The following is a 21,024-nucleotide window of genomic DNA, read 5'->3' on the forward strand; positions in this document are numbered from 1 at the left end:
AAGGGGTATCGGCACTCAACAATTTATCATAACGCACAATGAAATTCTATACCAACAATTATCAGCAAGCTCTTTTGTTAGGAGGATTTATGACAAACGGGCATTTTGTTTTATTTTGGAGGAAACATAATAGATGAACACGTGACAAATATTTTCAAAATTGAGACCCTGCATTGTTCAAGTTTCTAAATTGTGAATGTATGCGGATACAAACCTGTATAGTTCAGATATGACTAGGGGAAGAAAAATCACTGAAAAAACATTTTTAATCAGTGGCTTTACGCGAGTTAAAGAAGTTATAACAATTATCAGAATAAATAGATAGCTATTTGGTTGTTGTTATTTTTTGTCTTTTGTTTGACTTGCGGGTTTTTTTTTTTTGGGGGGGGGGGGGTTTGTTTGGTTGTTTTTGTTGTTGTTTTTTTTAATTTTTTTGTTTTTGTTGGATTGATGTAATTAGTCCGCCCTTTTCGTTATGGTGAGTGTGGTGCGGCGCCCATGTGGTGAATAAAGTGCGGCGCGAGTATCTCTTTTGGAGGAAACTTTACATTCATTTTTTTTGGAAGTGGGGTTTAGATGGCTCACTACACCTTGTAATATTTTTTTCAAATCTACAGAACATTTCTTAATAATGATAGATAGCATGATGAATAATATGTATATAAGTCAATGGGGGGGGGGTGCAATTTTGGATAAAAAATTATCTTTCCAAATGAGCAAAATCAACAGGAGGATTCGATCTCAAAATCTTCGGTTCACAAGCCCTATATATACTTTAACCACTGAACTATGACTATATATAACAGAGTAGATTGATAAAAACAGTTTAGCAAAACATTTAATCGACATCTTGTGACAAAGTGCCTTAAAAAGTATAAGTCTGGGTATATTAAGGTACCTTATTTATGCGTGAGTTTTTAATAGACTTTTAAAAGTTTATTGGGGATTTTTTGTGGATTTGGGGGTTGTGTTGGGGTTTGGGAAATTGGTTTTTTACTTAAAATAATTTAAATATTTAAAAAAATCTCTTCGATATAACACTGAACCACCCCCCCCCCCCCAAAAAAAAATTGAATTTAATATAACAGAATAAAAAAAAAGGAAAAGTTTTCCTATTTGGTAATGGTTTCTTTAGGTTTTTTTTATTCGGTGTTTTTGTTTATAATGCCTTGTGCATAGTTAACCCGAAACACGAGCACTTTTCTATTTGCTTTATTCTGCGTACTTGTGTATGTAGGTAAGAAGCTACAATATTACAAAGGAAAAATATCAATACATATATCATTACCCAAAAAGCATGTTCCGCAAACACAGAAAATACTAAAAATGTTTAACATTAATGCAATACACAAATAACTATTATGTGTGTTTACTCGTTACAATACTATGCAACTTTATCGAGACTTATAAAAACTTCACTTAAGAAGTAAATACTACGGTATCTTAGAAAAGACTTAAATGTTATAACAAATGAGAATTGATATAATAATTAGTAAACTTTGATTAAAACAGCAAATAATTTGTAAACTTACATTTGTGACCTGACTGCAAACTACAGATACATTGGCGGTAAAACTGCACGGACTAACGCTCTTCAGTAAAGAAGTCAAATATATATACCCTAGAAATTAATTGAATTTCGAACCCGATGGAAAAAACAACATTGCCTATCGTAACAGCACACTCCCCGCCTAATATTAAGTAAATATTACCAATTAAAAAATTGTATAAACTTATAGAATTCATAGCGGAACGCTTTTAAACAAAGATAGTTCAAAAATTTCATGGAACATGAATGCAAAATATATTCACCATGGAACATGAGTAATATTCATACAAAGATACTTCAAAAATATCATTATGGAACATATATGCAAATTTTATATCTTCACCATGGAACATGGTTAAAAACTTAAGTTATGGACACTTGCAATGATCATATGAAATTTCACATGGTTTAAGAACAATCATTCATTGTGGAACACAATCAAAGATACACTATGGAACATAGTTACCAGTCATCAGATGTGGAGGTTCATTATAATTTTGTGGAACACAAATTTCACGATCAACAATTCAGCATCACCATTTCACTAATAGGACGCGTGTACATCACATTTTGTCCGTCTTTATGGACGCGAACGCGAGCTTTACGAACTTTACCATCGCTGCTTTGGTATGTTTCTGTTATAACACCAATAGGCCAGTCTGTTCGATGTACTGCACTGTCTTTTAAAAGAATAACGTCACCGACTTTTAAGTTAGGTCGATCATCTCTCCATTTCCGTCTGGGTTGAAGGTTCTGTAAGTAATCTTGTCTCCAGTGTTTCCAAAATATTTCGGAGAGAACTTGTACATGTTTCCACTGGGCGCAGTACATATCTTTGATGTTATCACTTTCCGGTATCACAGGTAAGTAATTCACTTTTCCAGTTAACAGCATCATAGGGCTAAGAACTAAAGTTGAATCTGGGTCAGATGAAATCTGCACTAAAGGTCTTGAATTAATAATAGAACACACTTCTGCCATAAACGTTGTCAAAGTTTCATGTGTTAATTGTTTGGAATTTAGATCAAGTAATATCGCATCAAGGATTCTTCTTGTCAGACCAATCATCCTCTCCCAGGAGCCACCCATATGCGAAGAATGAGGAGAGTTAAATATCCAAACTGTTCCATTTTCACGTAGATGTTTTTTAATCGGACCATCTTCAACATTCAGAGTTTGTATTCCTAATTCATCTGCTGCTCCTACAAAATTTGTACCCTTGTCTGATCTAAATACTTTGACCGGTCCACGTATTGCTTCAAAGCGTCGTAAGGCGTTGATAAAGGAAGAACTAGACATTTCTTCTATTACTTCGATATGTATGGCTCGTGTGGTTAAACAGCTGAACATGATTGCCCACCGTTTATTGTTTATTACTCCACCACGTGTCTTCCTTGCTAAAACTGTCCATGGACCGAATGTATCCACTCCTACTGTGGTGAATGGAAGACCAGGAGTAATTCTGTCAGAGGGTAAATCAGCCATTTTCTGTAATTCGAATTTTCCACGAAGTTTTCTACACGTGACACAATTGTGAATAAATGAAGACACCTCACGTTTTGCACCAATAATCCAGAGGCCATTCTTTCTAAGCGCTCCCTCGGTAAAATGTCTTCCTTGGTGTCTAACTGAATCATGGTAGAATCGAATCAGGAGTGTTGAAACATGATGTTTATTTGGCAATATTATAGGATTGATTTCTCCAGTAGGTAACACATTCTTCACATTATTAAGTCTCCCACCTACGCGAAGTAAACCTTCACTGTCAATGAATGGGGAAAGGGTTGAAATCCGACTATCCTTTGAAACAGTTTTTCCATTTTGTAGAGAGAGTATTTCTTTGCTAAAACACTCTTTCTGTATTTCTTTCAACACAAATTTTTCAGCATCTTGACAGGATTGTACACTGATACTGTTTTCACACATATGCCATCCAGAACAAGAATGAGTTCTGTGCTTGAAAGACTTGATGACATGTCTTAAACAGGCGACAAATTTGATAAAGGTTTTCCATTTGGAAAATTTCTCTGCAAGTTCAGTTATACAGTTCTTTGACATCTTAGTGGTGGTTTTCATGACTTGTACATCTGGACGAATTTCCTTGTCATCCTGTGGATCTATTAATGGGAAGTCATAGTTCTTATTAACCTCATTTTCTTCATGTTGTTCTAAAAGCCATTGAGGTCCTTGTAACCATTCACTATTCTGTAGCTGTTCACTCGAAAAGTTTCCTCGTGTCGCACAGTCAGCAGGATTTTTATGGGTCGGTACATAATTCCACTGGTCAGTAGAACTCACTTTTAAGATTTTGCTCACACGATTTGTCACATATGTATAGAATCTTTTCGATTGGTTGTAAATGTATCCAAGGACAACTTTACTGTCGGTGTAATATTTCACAACATTCGGTTTTACATCCAATTGTTCTAAAACAGTTTGTCCGATTTCTGAAGCAAGGACGGCTCCACAAAGTTCTAACCGTGGTATTGTATGTCCTTTCATTGGAGCTAGTTTGGCTTTTCCCAATATAAATCCCAAATGGCTTGCGTTGTCATCACCAGTGATTTTCAAATATGCAGTTGCTGCAATCGCTGTTTCTGACGCATCACAGAAGACATGTAATTCAATGTTGTTAACACAACTTAATGAAACAGGTAAGTACATCCTAGGAATTCTCAAATCTTGTAAACACTGTAGAGATGATTTCCACTCTTTCCATTTGTGATCTATTGCGGTTGATAATGGTTGATCCCAATCGGCACCAACTGATTGTCGAAGAAGGATTTTCCCGGACAAGGTAATAGGTGACAAAAAGCCCAACGGATCAAAAATGCTATTCAGGAATGAAAGTAACCCTCTCCGAGTGTTTGGTTTTTCACTGTCTTGAATCTCAAACAAGAAACTGTCATGATTTAAGTCCCATGATAAACCGAGACTATGCTGTAGGGGTAAGACTGAGTTTTCTCCAAAGTGTACATCTCTAAGGTTCTTGTTTAAGTCCTCTTCACCGAAACTATTCAAAATCTCTCTATCATTCGAGGCAATCTTGTGTAACCGTAAATTGCCATTTTCTTTAAACACTGTTTTGGTTCTTTTAATCAAATCTATAACTTTTTCACGGGACGGTGAGGACACTAAACCATCATCTACGTAAAAGTTTCTATTTACAAAGTCTTTAACATCAGACCCATAAGTGTTTTCACAATTCTCTACAGTTTTTCGTAATCCATATGTTGCTATGGCAGGAGACGGTGCATTTCCGAACACGTGAACGCACATTCGGTATTCAATAAGAGGAAGATCTGGATTATTGTTTTTATACCAGAAAAAACGAAGAAAGTCCCTGTGTTCTTTTTTCACGTAAAACTGGTAGAACATCTGTTCAATATCAGCAATTACAGCATATCGATCTTGGCGAAAACGCAATAATATTCCTATAAGACTGTTTGTAAGATCAGGTCCAGTCATCAACACTTTGTTCAGAGAATGTCCTTCATAGACTGCGGACGAATCGAACACTCCTCTCACTTGATTTGGTTTTTTAGAATTGTATACACCAAAAATGGGTAAATACCACATTTCATTGTTGCTTTCATGATCGAGAACAGGAGCTATTTCTGCAGCACCACTATCAAACACTTTCTTCATAAATTCAATAAAATGAGTCTTTTTCACTTCATTTTTCTTTAAGCTAGCATCCAAAATTCGAGCTCTTCTCCATGCTTGAGATCGGTTGTTTGGCATCATGGGTTTCGGAGAACGAAAAGGAAGCGGAGCAATCCATTTTCCATTTTCATCCTTCTGAAATTCTTCATCCATAAGTGAAAGAAATTTACGGTCTTCTACAGACAAACCAATTTTGTCATCATCAGGGGACTTTTGAAACAAAGTGTCATATGTGTCTAAAGCTTGATGTTCTTTCACTTGAAAATGATTTTCACATGGATTGAATTGTGTCGTACGTCCATTGTTAAGAACGGAGGTTTTCATCACACGAACAAGGTCTGGGCGATGAACTTTTCCGAGACATACATCTCCGATTATGACCCATCCTAATCCTAGCTTTTGAGCGAATGGAGTTTTCTTTGGTCCAGTAATCTGATGAAACACATGATGTGCTTCTGGAACATCTCTACCAATCAGTAGTTCAATGTTTACATCTTTTTCTATTGGTGGAAGCTCATTGACAATTGAATTCAAATGATAATAAAAACGAGCAACATCTGGAGTAGGGATTTCCGATCTTTCATTTGGTATATCATCACATTCAATAGTTATTGGAAGTTCATATTGACAATCTTCATGCACTGATTGAACACACAGTCCTTCGATTCTTCTTCCTGTCATAGTTGTAGTTCCTGAACACGATGACAGAGAATATTGGGTGGAAGGGCCCTGAACATCCAGACGATCGCAAAGTCCAGGAGAAATGAGTGTTCTATTGCTTTGATCATCCAGTATAGCGTAGACTTTTATGGCTTTGTTAGGATCTTGACGTAGAAACACATTCACTAACACTATTTTCCCACAAGAACGTCCTAAAGAGGGTTTGTCACACAACACGGTACATTTTGAGGCAACATTTTCTGATGCGTTATCCTCCCCGCCATTCTCTCTGACAGTTGAATGTTGGTTTTCAAAAGAGTTCGTTAATCTATCAACATGCATCAATGTTCTGTGATTATTACTGCCACATTTTTCACATTTCACTTTAACGTTGCAGTCTCTGGACATATGATTTGTTGATTCGCAACACTTGAAACAAATGCGCTTTTCTTTCAAAAACTTTCGTCGTTCTTCAAGTGGCTTTGATAGAAACTGTCTACAACACAACAATGAATGTTCAGCTTTATGAATAGGACAGCGTTTCATCGTTTCTTGTTGAACATATGTTTTCCGGTTCAGAATACTGTCTCGTCTATTTCCACATGCAGGTGTTGAACTTGGGGCGATACGCGGGTTGTCATACACAAATGCTGGATCATTTTTCACTTCACTCATATCTCTAATGAAGTCAATAAACACAGACAGTGGTGGAAATGGTACTTTATACTGTTTCTTGTACATTGAGGCACGAGTCGTCCATTTTTCCTGAAGACCGTAGGGTAGTTTGTTGACGATAGGATTGATCCCGGAGGAAGTGTCAAAATATGACAACAGTTGCGAATAATGAACATCAGATTTTGTAGATTCTAACTCTGACAATATGTCCAATAAATCATAAAGTCTGTTCATTTCTTTACTTGAAAGTTTTGGAAAGCTGTCTAACTTTTTCTTTATAGTTGCTTCAACCATCTCTGGGCGCCCGTATCTGTCGTGTAGACGTTCCCATATCCTCTGAAGTCCTCTTTCAGGTGCATGAACATTGGAAGCACGGATACTAGAAGCAAATGTGCTGGAGGTTGGCCCCAGCCACTTTACAAGCAAGTCCATTTCTTCAAATGGTGAAACATTAAGTTCATTCACAATGCTCTTAAAACTAGTTTTCCACACAATAAATGTTTCAGGACTATCATTGAACTTGGAAAATCTGGTTAATAGTAAGTCTTTCTTGAGGAGAAATTGCACAAGTCCTCCTAGAACCGAGTCGTCTTGTACTGTGCTGTGTAGTTGAGAGTTTGGATTGTTTGGAACAGGAGGATCCTGATCATAAAATCTATTTGGCTTTGGTGTTGCCTGAACTTTCAGTTTTTCTCTAGGTTTTTCTAAACACAATGATTCGGCATAAAATGGTTCCTTTTCTTGTGGGATTTTGTATTCACAATATTGTTCTTTATTCAATTTTGTTTTCAAATAGAGATCTTCAATTGGTTTTGGATCACTAAAATGTTGCGACACATATTGTTCTGTTAAGTCCTTTTTGTTAACAAAGGATCGTTGAGAGGATGCACTAGATGATTCACTGTCTGAAATTCTCTGTGATAAAACTTCAGCGGCTTCTAATTTCAATGCTTGAAGGCGAGTTAATACTGAGGTAACTACAGTCTCTTTTCTTTCAAACTCAATTTCACTTTTTCGGATCATTTCTTTGTCACTATTTCGAGTAAGAAATAACATAAAATCTTTGAACACAGCATTGTGCTTGGTACGAACTCTCTTCAACTCATCTTCTATCTTCCTAAGTCTCTGTAAATCACCAACTTCAGCTTTGTCCAGATTTATCAATAAATCTTCCATCTTTGTCCAATGTTTTTGTAACTTTTTTTGAAAATCATGAAGTTGACTTTGGTAAAATCCTTTACCTGCTGCCGTTTTTGTTCGTGCTCTTGCTCCGAGTGATTTCGGGATGGCATCGATAGTTTTCTCATCTGCTTCATGAAGAGATTGTTGATCTTTTTTATGGTCTAACTGTCCTATATCAGGATTCTGCTGAATTTCAGTTATCCCTGGGTCAGGGTCTTTGACGTTACCTGGATCAGGTTGTTCGTTTTGTCCTGGATCAGGGTGTTCGTTTTGTCCTGGAGCAGGTTTCTTTTCCTCCAACAAATCAGGTTCCCGTACAGTATCTGTTTCTCCTGGATCAGGGTTTGATGCCATGGTATACGAAATCTTCTTACTATAATGCCTTGTGCATAGTTAACCCGAAACACGAGCACTTTTCTATTTGCTTTATTCTGCGTACTTGTGTATGTAGGTAAGAAGCTACAATATTACAAAGGAAAAATATCAATACATATATCATTACCCAAAAAGCATGTTCCGCAAACACAGAAAATACTAAAAATGTTTAACATTAATGCAATACACAAATAACTATTATGTGTGTTTACTCGTTACAATACTATGCAACTTTATCGAGACTTATAAAAACTTCACTTAAGAAGTAAATACTACGGTATCTTAGAAAAGACTTAAATGTTATAACAAATGAGAATTGATATAATAATTAGTAAACTTTGATTAAAACAGCAAATAATTTGTAAACTTACATTTGTGACCTGACTGCAAACTACAGATACATTGGCGGTAAAACTGCACGGACTAACGCTCTTCAGTAAAGAAGTCAAATATATATACCCTAGAAATTAATTGAATTTCGAACCCGATGGAAAAAACAACATTGCCTATCGTAACAGCACATTGTTGTTGCTGTTGTTGTTGTAAATAGAATGTTTTCTATACATTTATCAAGCAATTTTCCGGAAGGTTGTTCGTATTTCATCACAACTTTTTCAAGTAGCTAAGACAAATGTTCTTTAATTTTAATTCAACAATGAGCATTTTTAAAAAGAATATTGGTGATATAATTATTTTGGACAAAAAAAGAAGGAATAATGATGTAGGCTATAGCTAAATCAAAATCAATTGTATAAGCATTATATTATTTACAACCTTTTTAACACTTACTGTAATATATCTCTTGTTTTGATATACATTTTTTTTTACATTTCCGTTGTTAACAAAGTCAGTAATCCTATTTTAGTCAAATCGATTGCCTCGTATCTACTGGGTGTTTTATTTATTTTCATCTCTCCATTGACCAGGAATAAAAATATTTTAAAATACTTTAGTTGAGCTATTTGCTTTTTTATAGTCAAAAATTAATTAAGATTTAATTTTAAAGACATTTTTATAGAAAGGGAGAAACCAATGAACTTGTTAGTGATAGATAGAAAAATGTAATATATATGATATAAGATATATTATAGAAATTGTATGTTATAAAATAATTTATTAAAAAGAATATTCCCACTCTGGCCAGCCTGTTAATGGACGTGGTTGACAAAGACTCCTTGTTCATTGGAGCGCTGTCCAATCATCAACAGCAATCAAAATAAAAGAGAGAAAAAAACGGGAAAAGGCCTTGGTTGACCGATGTTCCGATTGCATCAACAGGTCTTTACCGAAAAAATACGTCGACGTAAATAAATAGTTGGATATCTAAGTAAAACTAGACAAGATGTTCAATTTTAATTCAAAACTGTACCAAGTATTTAACGTTTAATTTATCACATATTTGTATCCAATTCTTTTTGATTGGATTTTTGTCAAACTGCAAGTACATGTACTCAATTTACTTTCCTGATGTTTATTTACAATTAACAATATTTTTTGCGTCATGAGCTTGCTCTACATCATATATTTAATCTCTTTTAAATAAGGTAATAAAGACATTGTCAACCTCACAATAAGGTGGCAATATCATGTTTCTTATTATAATATGTTCTTAATATCATATTATGTACTTATTAAACTATTATTCTTATATATCTTATATGTTGAATTAAAGGACTTACATAGGCAACTGTCCTTTCTGATATATTTCATTTTATACAACATGACTACAAAGTAGTCATGTTGTATATTTTATTTGATAAAATGAAATATATCAGAAAGGACACAACACCTGATGTCAAATCCTTTTATGTATCCATTTGCATCATAAAATATTTCTTAAATTAAAAAAAAAAAAGATTGCCGGGCATATAATGTCTCTTGATAGTGATGTCTTATTCATGATTTTCATTTCAGAATTGAATTTAAAATTTAAATTTTGATTAACCTTTTTTCAACAAAGCCATTGATCGTTTACTTTATTCATTTGTAATGTTCCTTAATCCTAATATGAAATATTGAATTCTGGAGATATATTTCTATTTTGACGACTTTAAGATCAAATTTGACTTAATTTGAACCGTGGCTAATTTTTAATGTTGACTTGATTGCCAAGTTTATGAAACATTTGGAAGTCAAAGGGCATGAAAACAATATCGGGTATAAATGATATGTAGAGAAATAAAAAATTACAAAATGTAAGAGAAATAAAAAATTACAAATGTAAGTTGGCCTTTTTTTTTTTTTATTGTTTTTAAAGAGAATAAACACTTGTTCAGTGATCCCTGGACGCAGAAAAGAACACAGCGATACATTATTGAAATGTATGACTACTTATTCAAAATATAACTTGAATTACATTTGACGTATATTTGATAACTATTAGATTCATCGGGGGGGGGGGGGGGGAGCTTAGACTCCACTGGTGGTACATTTACATGTTTATAGGCAAATTTACATAGAAATCTTCAAAAAATGACCAGTGTAACTTTCTGACACTGAGCCTTGGAATGCAAACATGGGTACGAATTTAATTTTTACTGCAATACTTGGTCGTATGGATGAAGCTTTCGCGTAAAGTAACATTCGAAAAAGTAAATAGAAGTGGCTTTTGTCCGGTCCTTCACGTCATCTTTGACGACAAAACCAACAAATAAATGCCACTGTACGCGACAAGGTCTTGAATATAAATCTTCCAATTGCACTTCAAATTACACGTACCGCTTTAACAATTTTGCACCACGGGTGCGCAAATTCCTCACATTAAACGGTGCTCCCCATGCGAAAATCCTAGGTAAGACCATTTTTGGTCCTATCCGACAGAAAGCATAAAACAGATATGGCACCTGTGATCCTTGACACTGAAAAAAGGATTAGGCGAGGAATCTTAAGTCGAATATCTATTGGCTGGGTAATAGCGCGGTACACGGGGACGATAAGGCGTCAAAAGGGATGCATTGCTTATCCCCAGAAGATTTAACAAGTCATGAATACTGTGGCTAGCTGATCCCATTGACTGAACGTGGTGGCAAGTACGCCCCGACGCTTGCGGAGTGATACAAGTTCCCGCAGTCATCCCGCTGGGTTGGAAGTCAGGGATCAAGCTTAATGGGCCCACAGCGTGTGAGCCCATCAAAGGTTCTTTAGTTTAGAAAGTCCCGCCTTTTAAAAACGTTTCCAAAATAATTAATCAAGTTGCACAACAAATTCAAAAGTCGTTCAAATCTCTTCAACAACACGCTATGAAATCGGTATCTTTAGTATATATTCCTTCATTTTACTATTAACCAAACACTGTTATCTGAAATCAAAAGCTATTGTTCTAATGTTTCGTTCCTAAAGTTTTGGACCATATTCTTTTATTTGCTTGTCCTTTGAAATCGATTGCATTCCTTTGACAGGGCCATTCCAAGATCAACATCTGGTAGCTATTGTCACACTGTTGATCGTCCTGTATCAAACGAGAATTTCAAGAGCTCCCGACCGTACCGAAGATCCGTTGCCGAGGCAACGAGGGATCTACGGAGCAGACGTTCTACCGATCGCGTGTTGTCGAGACCGTTTTTGTTTGGAGCATGTGGATGCCATCTTGAAAAATGACTTCCTAAAATTCTGAATAAACATTGCTGTTATCCTGTTCAACACTTATCTCCAGAAAATCCATATTTCCTGTCAAGTCTTTTACTGTTATCAGATGCTTCATTGTATTTTTTAAAACGAGATGTCTTGTCCTGTTTACTTCCTCGCAGAAACTCTTGGCTTGAGAAAATTTTCCATGGGTACCATAAAAAGGTCAGGGCGATGTCATGACGTCAGATAAAAGTAGACTCATGGTCAGAGACGGTAGACTTGTGGTCATCAAATTATATACTAGTAAAAAGTTTATTCATATATTTTACTGTATCGAGCTGGTACCATTACGTCAAGAACCTATAGTTTATACCAGTCATAATTAAGTAAATCAGGTCTGTACTGTTTTGTAAAATGGAAGGTACTTACGATAATGAATAATAAGGAAAAAAATCCCCGTCAGCCGTTATCTGAAATAATAGACATATCCATTAACTCCTATATATAAACAGACAATAATCACTAGTTGAACAGTGTCCCTTGCTTTATTTGATGAACCATGTAGAGTCCAGTAGATAGTGGTTATTAGAATATTAACTCTAATGTTATTCCTCTTCTAGTGCATGCGAATGTACTTTATTTAATGGGACATGGTCACGCTTTTAGTCAAATTTTATTTTTCTGATTTTATTATTTACAATACTTTAGGGATGCATTTCTAGTGACAAAACGAAATTTGAGTGTCAGTCGTAGAGTTATCAGCAAGATACAGGGCTTCCACTTCTTTGTCATGTAAACAAGGCTCGTACTCTGTTTTTGTTTACATAGGTTTAATATACCCTTAAAAATCTTTTTCAAGCTCATTTGTCTATCTTTTTAGTTATTTTAAGCATAAACAAACAGTTTCTAACGTTTAACACATTCATTTTAGGTCTTAAACTGGAATTTCCACTTTAACATTCAAAATGTAAACAAACGCTTTGTTTACATTGCGAATAATTTCAAACTCTGAAACTTGCTTATAACTTAACAAATGACACTCAAGTTTTGGTTGCCTGTTAAAAATGCCTTACTAAAGCATTGTAAATATTAAAATCGGAAAAATATTTTTTGACCAAAATCGGGACCATGCCCCTTTAAGCATTGAATGCTTATTTTTGGATGTGCATATCAATTGAATGCCCATTTGTCTGCACAGCCTTGGTGTGTTATAGGACCGAAGACATCCAAAAATAAGCATTCAATGCTTATATGTATATATTCATTTTGATGTTTATTTGTATGAAATATTCACTTGTGTATAGTCGCTTGACAGTTATATAAATTCTTTGTCAGGGATATGAAACGTAGATAAAACAGCCATTTTAACATGTTATTTAGTTCGCTTTCGCGACTGAAAAATATTGTGTCAGAAACTTGACAAGAAAATCTTTTTTATTTAAAGAAATAGATATGATTTTAAATTAACGATTATTTTACATAAGTATATATCAAATAAGTTATGTAATTTTGAACGTTTCTTTGAATCTTACAGTAATGAACATATTCGCGTGATGACGTTTATACTTGTGCTGACAAGGCTAAGTTTGTTTACAGGAAATTGAACGTCGCAGATTTCCCATGCAATTATATAAGGGGAAATATACACTGAATGTAAATATAGCTTGGTGTAAGAGAGCTACAAGAATCTCTAGCTTTACATTCAGTTTGGTTTCTGCATTCTGTGTCGCACATAGATGACTTTTTAAATGTAGTTAGACAGATGCTAACGATTTTGTTCTTTCAAGAAAAAAAAACAATTTTGAGATTTCGTCAAAATGTTTATTGTACAAATGATAATATCAGACAATTTTCTCTCAGATTATGTAATCTTGGTGAAGTTGTATACGAGTGCCATTTATCCTTATGTGTCTTTTGTTCAAAATTTAAAAAAAATTGATTTCTGTAGAATTTTATTTTATTTTAAATAGTTCACTAGAAATGAATATGATATAAATATGTATGTACATAGGGTTCATTCCCTTTAAATGGTATCTTGACCCTATTTTTTTTATTTGGAATACTAATAATATTGTAATGACGTTATAGATAAATGTAAAATATATATATATATATATATATATATATATATATATATATATATATATATATATATATATATATATATATATATATATATATATATATATATATATATATATATATATACATGTATTGTTGTTAAACTAATTTAAAATATGAATAATATAATAAAAGTTATTTACATAAAATGATGTGTCAACGTAATTGTAGGTGCGCGGGGGGGGGGGGGGGGGGGGGGGGGTAGTACATAGGTCATGTAAATATCGTATGTGCCGGGGATTCGACATGCATTGTACGCTTCCCTTGTAGTTTGCAGAACCGCAACAGGTGTCTGTTTATTCTTCTTCTGCACAACAAAAATTCCTGTTACAATTTAATGTTAAGATACATGAAGTTTAAAATCAATTTTTAGGTATGAAATGTTTCATCTATTATTTATTTCAGGTTTAAAGAACAAAATATGTTTTTATTAGAGTATCTCTTGCTAATTTCTATGAAAAACCAAAAAGCCAGGAATTTTTATTCGTTAGTTAGTCTGTCCGATCCGATTAATTGTATATAATTCTTATATTTGCACTTTAAATAATTAAACGTCCATATTTCAATAACACATGTTTTTCCTGATTAGTACGCGTGAAAACCAACTTACCGCTATAATGCCTTTAGAATAAATAATATAATGAAAATGTAATGAAACATTCAATGTTATTAGGCCAACTAATATTTATTGTCACAAACTTATTTGTCTTTATAAAGTCATCGCATTTTAGTTTTACCTATGGAAGCATGTTTTACGGCTGTTCCATTGATTATCCCTGTGTGACAAAGAGCGTTGCTATTTATTTTTGATAACTATACGTTAGAATTTTAAGTTAAATCAAAAAGATACAAGCAATGGATTCCATGTATCGTCGGTCCTATGATATACCAGGATCTGTAAACAAATATAAACTGTGGTATAATTTTTTCTTCACATCCTTGTGTGTTATATGACCAACAATATTTTAAGGTGGTATGGGACACCTTCGTGTTGTGACGTATTATTTATCGAAATAAACAATGAAAATAAGTATAATTTTGTAAATAGTTTCTTTCCCAGAATTGCTATAAAACAGCTTAGAGTAGTGGGTTAGACTCTGTGGATCTGTAAGACATGAGTTCGAATCCCGCTGGGGCTTTTAAGAAGTCTAGCCTTTGAAAAATTTTTAAAACGTTTTATTTTATAAATTATTGTAAAATTTGAAAAATCTAAACCGGTGAAAGCATTTTATTTATAATGTACTTTAATACACATTAATATTGACAGATGTCCCATACAACCTTAATGCTTAAATAATCTACTAATGGAAACAGCTAGTTGTACTGCGCCTGTCTAGCTTTGAATCAGGGCCATTTTGTTTCCAAACTATACCAATCGTAAAAATCTTTTAATAACGAAATACTAGTATATCTCATCCGACCACATCCAAAGTACAAAAACCTGTGAGTTTAAACAAGGGGGGGGGGGGGTAAATGGACGGGCGCCAAAATGAAAGGACAATTGCTAAAAATTACCTTTGCAAAAGAGAGGGTTTATATATATACATGTACTAATATAATGATAAAGTACCTCACACTATATATCTAGGTACTTTACAAGATGGGATGTGAATTTAACTGATCAGGCACTTTGGAAATATATTGGATAAATTTATGTACCTTGGTGTTTTATTGAACTATAATGGGAATTTTAATGTAACACAAAAACAATTAGCCAGTCAAGGTAGAAAAGCAATGTTCTGTCTAAGATCTAAGGTTAGGCAATTGAATTTAAATGTGGAAACTATGTTCTCTCTTTTTGACACTTATGTAAGTAGTATATTGAATTACGGATGTGAAGTCTGGGGAAACCACAGTGCGGGTGACATTGAGAAAATACATTTAGAATTCATAAAAAATGTTCTGTGTGTTAGAAAAAATACAAATACGTCTATGGTGTATTTTGAAACTGGCAGGTTGCCTTTGAAGATTGTACGCTATTTTCGGATTTTTAAGTTTTGGTTTAAATTATTACAAAGTAAAAATTGCATTTTGAGGTCATGTTATGATAAAATGTTAGAAGAGTGTGAACACAAATTGAAAAATGTATCAAACTGGGTGTCAAATATCAAAGACAAATTGTTTGAAATTGGTTTAGGCTACATCTGGGCTGACCAACACAAAATATGTTATAAAAGCCATTTTTTAATTATTAAGCAAAGAATAATTGATACTTTTGTACAAACTCTTTTTGCAGATATGAATAGTTCATCTAGATGTATGTTATATAAAAATATTATTGACCATTTTTCACTGCAATATTATTTGGTGAAACCCATTCCTTGTATTTACAAAAAACAACTCAGTAAAATCAGAATGTCATCACATAATTTATCCATAGAAAGTGGACGCCACAGAAATATTGTGCGAAACAACAGAATATGTGAATTTTGTAAATCCGACATTGAAGATGAATATCACTTTGTCATAATATGTCCACGATACCAGCAATTAAGAGCCAAATATATAAAAAATTACTATTGGAAAAAACCATCAATGTATAAATTTATACAGCTATTATGTGTAAACAATGTTAGAGAACTCTGTAACTTAGGAAAATTCTTGCATCATGCCTTCAAACTACATGTTGACTAATATACTATTTTTAAAACAATTGTAATTAAATTGATGTGTTGAATTGACATTCTCCAATGTTATCATCACTGTATTACATATTCATTGCTATTACCATTTGTTAGAAAATCCATGCAATGTGCTGCACATATTATTTATAAAAATTTCATATGCAATAAGATGTATGTCTTACGCAATAAAGAAAGTTGAAGTTGAAGCTGAGGAAATATATAAATAATTTGTAGTAGTCTCAAAGAGCATTATTGTCTGTCTAGAATCGTACATGTACAAATAAGTAAATTATTGTCTGTCTAGAAAGGTAAATGTACAGATAAGTCAACTATTGTCTGTCTAGAATGGTACATGTACAAATATGTACGTTATTTTCTGTCTAGAAGGATTGATGTACAATTAAGTAAAATCAAATTTAAATATCGAGACCTTCTATAAGGTATAGATCTCTAACTTAACAGAAAGTTCCATCATAACAGTTAAGCCGGAGACATCTGCACTGTCAGACATGCCCCAGATTTCGTCCTCACAATGTTTATTATGTGGTCTTATTTCTCGGTAATTTATCGGAAACCCGCAAGACTAAGCAATTTCTATTCGTTACTTGACTGACCAATTAAATACATGTATGTTAATATTCAGTATATGAACTCCTTATATCTGTTTTGGAAATATTTGACGTTCATCAAAAATTAATATGCTATCTCATAATACCCAAAGAATGATTCCTTATTCCTTAATATACATAACCCACGTTAGCGGGTTGTGCATCTGTTTCAGCAATGATCGCTTAGTTCATATTCCGCATGAATAAACAAATAAAATTTGTTAAATATTGTTTAAATTCCGATTTTTAAAATATTGAATTTATCATAAAGAGTAAGTAAAAGTAATTAATTAAACAATACTGAAATGCATTTCTTTGGCGATTCATGCAGAATTTGAAGGTAGCGATCATTGAAGAAAAAAAAATAAACCACGTTAGCGGGTTATGCATTTGTTTCTGCAATGGTCGCTTACTTCATATCCCGCATGCATCATCAAAGAAAGAATTTTAAATATAGTTTGAATTTCGATTTCTAAACGTAAATTATAATTGGATTTATCATAAAGAGTAATCTTAAGTTATTAATTAAACAATGCATTTCTTTATATGGCCGGAGGAATGGGTAAAAAAGACGTTAATGCAAAACAGACAACTTATTTTTAAAAACATGCTAAAATACGAAACAGACCAGTCTAAAACAAAATCAACAGCTTCTTTTGCAAAACAAACGATCACCGATGCAAAACCAACAATCATGCACTGAATTAACGCTAGATGGCGTGCAAAGGGGTACATGTATCAGGAAAAATTATACCATGGAGAAAACGTAACGTGGATAAAACGTGCCCCCCCCCCACCCCCCTTACCCTTTCAAAACCGACGCTACGTGATGCACTGTGTAAATAATATTTACTAAATATTTATTGCATGTGATTATGTAAAGAGTAATACTTATGATAAAAGCAAAAATGTACAAATATTTATTTAATAAGTTATTTTACTGAATACGGGGTTATTTTCACCCTTTTCACTTGCAAACGATTAAGAGATCATATTTGAGATAATGGAGTCCTAAATCCAGTCCTAAGGTCCTCTGACAACGAAGGCGAAAGGGGTGAAAATAAAATGAGGGGAAAATTTCCCTGTATACAGTATTACATTGGTACAATTTTTATAACTATTTCAATTCTTGTTATGAACAATCATCATTCAAGGCCATGGCACACCCCTTGACCATAGGCACTATGAGCCAGATTGGATCAAGAGGAGAGAAGATATGTTCCGGACAGGCATTTATCATATAATTCTGCTATGAACTTAACCTTAAACCTAAAAACATGGTTCAATGTCACTGTACACCCTTTATCCAAAGGCACTCTGTGGGTGAAGTATGAGCCAGATTGGGCCAAGGGAAAAGAAAATATTCTCCTGACAAGAGATTTAGGACGGACAGACGGACGGACAGACTGTTCACTATAGTGCGCCTGCAGAGTGGGGCCTTAGTTAATGTCTGTCAAGAATGGTACATGCCCAAAATAAGTAAAATCAATTTTAAATATTAAGACCGTGAAACTTTGCCTGAAGTTCCATTATACATGTAATAGTCTACACTATAAGGCATGTCCCAGATTCTGTCCTGATAATATCTCGTCCGTCTGTCTGTCGCCTCGTTCTCAGCTGGGATCAAAGTCTCATTTGGTGGCAGACGTACATTATTTGGGAAGAACGATGGTGCTAATTGGGTTCGAATAACATCTCCTCCTGATGGAAAATTGTTAACAGTTGAGGTTTCTGATCCTGCCATGAGAAGTAAAACAAACGTAGGATGGATCTGTTATTTGTCGTCGGGGAGGGGTAAGGCGATGTTTATTCTTACAGAGAACTGATGTGGGTCAAAAGGAGAGGGCAACGTCCGAAGAAATCTTCTAGATTTTAATAGAAAACTTAACACCTACAATTACATTCATTAATTGAAGTACTGAAAGCCGGGCTCTTTTGGTGTGTCTTTACTCTTTATGCATATTAATTGTGTTAAAGACTGAAAATCTCTCTCTCTCCCCTCTCTCTCTCTCTCTCTCTCTCTCTCTCTGTTGTAATTTAAGAATATTAGTTTGAACTAATAGAAAAAAAACAAGATTAATGTATTTTTTATATTATTCCACTTCGGTAAGTGTCCAAAATTATAAAGATTTGTGTTATCTAGGGAAATATTTCTATTTATCTTTTTAATAACCGCAACATTATTCCATAAATTGTTTCTATTATGCACGAATTCAGTGTCTCTATATCATATTTGACATTGTATCAAGCCAAATGTCTTTTTACTTATGTAATATGTTGTTCATAATGCCACAAGATTATTATATATTGAGCAAATAAAGAATGACTCTTGTGTGTACAGTCATTGAATTTGAACCTGATACTGAACATGAACCTGTAGATATGTTAAAGAGTGTTTTATATTTGAAACATTTGCAAAAACTCTTTATTAGCTTTACTTCTTTAAAACAAAGTAATGGTAATGGTAATGCATTACTTTACTCATGTAATGGTAATGTAATGCATTACTTCAAGAAAATCAAGTAATGGTAATGGTAATTTAATGCCCAAATTCATGAAGTAATGGTAATGCAATGCATTACTTTACAATGTAATTCGCCCCAAGCCTGATATATTTTGAGCAAATAAAGAATGAATCTTGGACAATGTATAAGTCATGAAATTTGAACGGATACTGAACATGAACCTGTAGAGATGTTGAAGTTGTTTTATATTTGAAACATTTGCAAAAACTCTTTATTTAGCTTTACTTTTTTAAAACATATTTTTGACTTTTGACAAAGTAATGGTAATGCATTACTCTACTCAAGTAATGGTAATGTTATTATGCATTACTTCAAGAAAATAAAGTAATGGTAATGGTAATTTAATGCCCAATGCATGAAGTAATGGTAATGTAATGCATTACTTTACAATGTAATTCACCCAAGCCTGTTCACGACTAACCCGAAAGGGCAATTGCGCTATCTTACATTGTATTCCCCCTCCCTGACACATCTTCTTTCATTGTGTAAATTGGGAGATGCATGTTCATTATAACATGTACAAAGATTTCACTGCAAGATGCCATGTGTCCTGTTTTACTTTAAGACAAAACCCTTTACCCGCATTGTCTCAGTCACCCAGGTGAACACGAAGGGAGTTAACTTGCAAACTTTATATCCACCTAATATTATTTCTATAGCTTAAGAAAATCGATTGTTATTCATATTAAAACTGAAGATGCTTTTTGTACTCCTAATCTAAAATTAGACCACCTATTATTTCAGCATCTTTTAACTCACAAGAAAAGAAATACAGTTAAACCTACAAGGTATTTTATTAATCACATTTTGTAATGTGGCGGGCCATAGATCAAAAACTTAAAAATTCTTGGTACTAGCTTGATCATAATTTGTCATACTTCGTATCATAGACTCAATTTTTTTCCCCAGATAAAACTGTATGTATAATAGACCTCATCCACTAGTTGTCATACATGTTATATACGGTCTATTATCAAAGACGTGCAACTTTTAATTCTTTAGTTGTACCGTAATTTTTAAGTAAAGACCTTGGGATGTACATATGTATTTGGATTCATGTATTATTTATGCATAATAAAGGCAATGATCAAGAAATTAGGGCATCATATTTAAGCTCATTCTTACAAAAAAATCTTGCTTGAAATTGCCTTAAATCAATTCATTTTAGCACATTTTCATCAATAATGCCAAAGAATAGACTTGAAATTCAAAGCAAGCAAGAGATTTGCAATTTCAAAGAGATGCAGTTATTTCTACCTCAGAGTGTCCTATGATATATCAGGTACAATTTATTCTAATAAGTTGCACTTTTGAATGGGTTACCTTTATAGCATCACAAACATCAAAATTATAAGCAACGCACATTCCAATTACCACTTTCTGCTAACTTTTTACAAAGCCTAGATGTGCTTTATTTGAAACTGTGTAGGAAAAAAATGTGCATGCTTTTTTTTCATATTGAATTCAGTGAG

General features: G+C 33.7%; 1 protein-coding gene across 2 annotated transcripts; it reads right to left on the reverse strand.

Moving 5' to 3' along the window:
* Window positions 1-1,532: 1,532 nt before the first annotated feature.
* LOC136273146 (uncharacterized) lies at window positions 1,533-8,627 on the reverse strand. 2 transcript variants are annotated; one of them, XM_066077259.1, is made up of 2 exons: window positions 8,479-8,627; window positions 1,533-8,191 (listed from the first exon to the last, which is right to left on the reverse strand). In XM_066077259.1, the coding sequence occupies exon 2, from the start codon at window positions 8,084-8,086 to the stop codon at window positions 2,069-2,071; it is 6,018 nt and encodes a 2,005-aa protein (XP_065933331.1). In that variant the 5' UTR covers window positions 8,087-8,191; window positions 8,479-8,627; the 3' UTR covers window positions 1,533-2,068. The 2 variants fall into 2 exon arrangements, with proteins under 2 accessions (XP_065933331.1, XP_065933332.1); XM_066077260.1 differs by having other exon boundaries at window positions 1,533-2,979; window positions 3,292-8,627.
* Window positions 8,628-21,024: the final 12,397 nt, after the last annotated feature.

Source organism: Magallana gigas, chromosome 2, assembly GCF_963853765.1.
Source record: "Magallana gigas chromosome 2, xbMagGiga1.1, whole genome shotgun sequence".
Taxonomy (NCBI): domain Eukaryota; kingdom Metazoa; phylum Mollusca; class Bivalvia; order Ostreida; family Ostreidae; genus Magallana; species Magallana gigas.

What these genes read in the sequence shown, in the direction of transcription:
- LOC136273146 (XM_066077259.1), bottom strand. Translation starts at nt 8,086, where the DNA reads ATGGCATCAAACCCTGATCCAGGAGAAACAGATACTGTACGGGAACCT.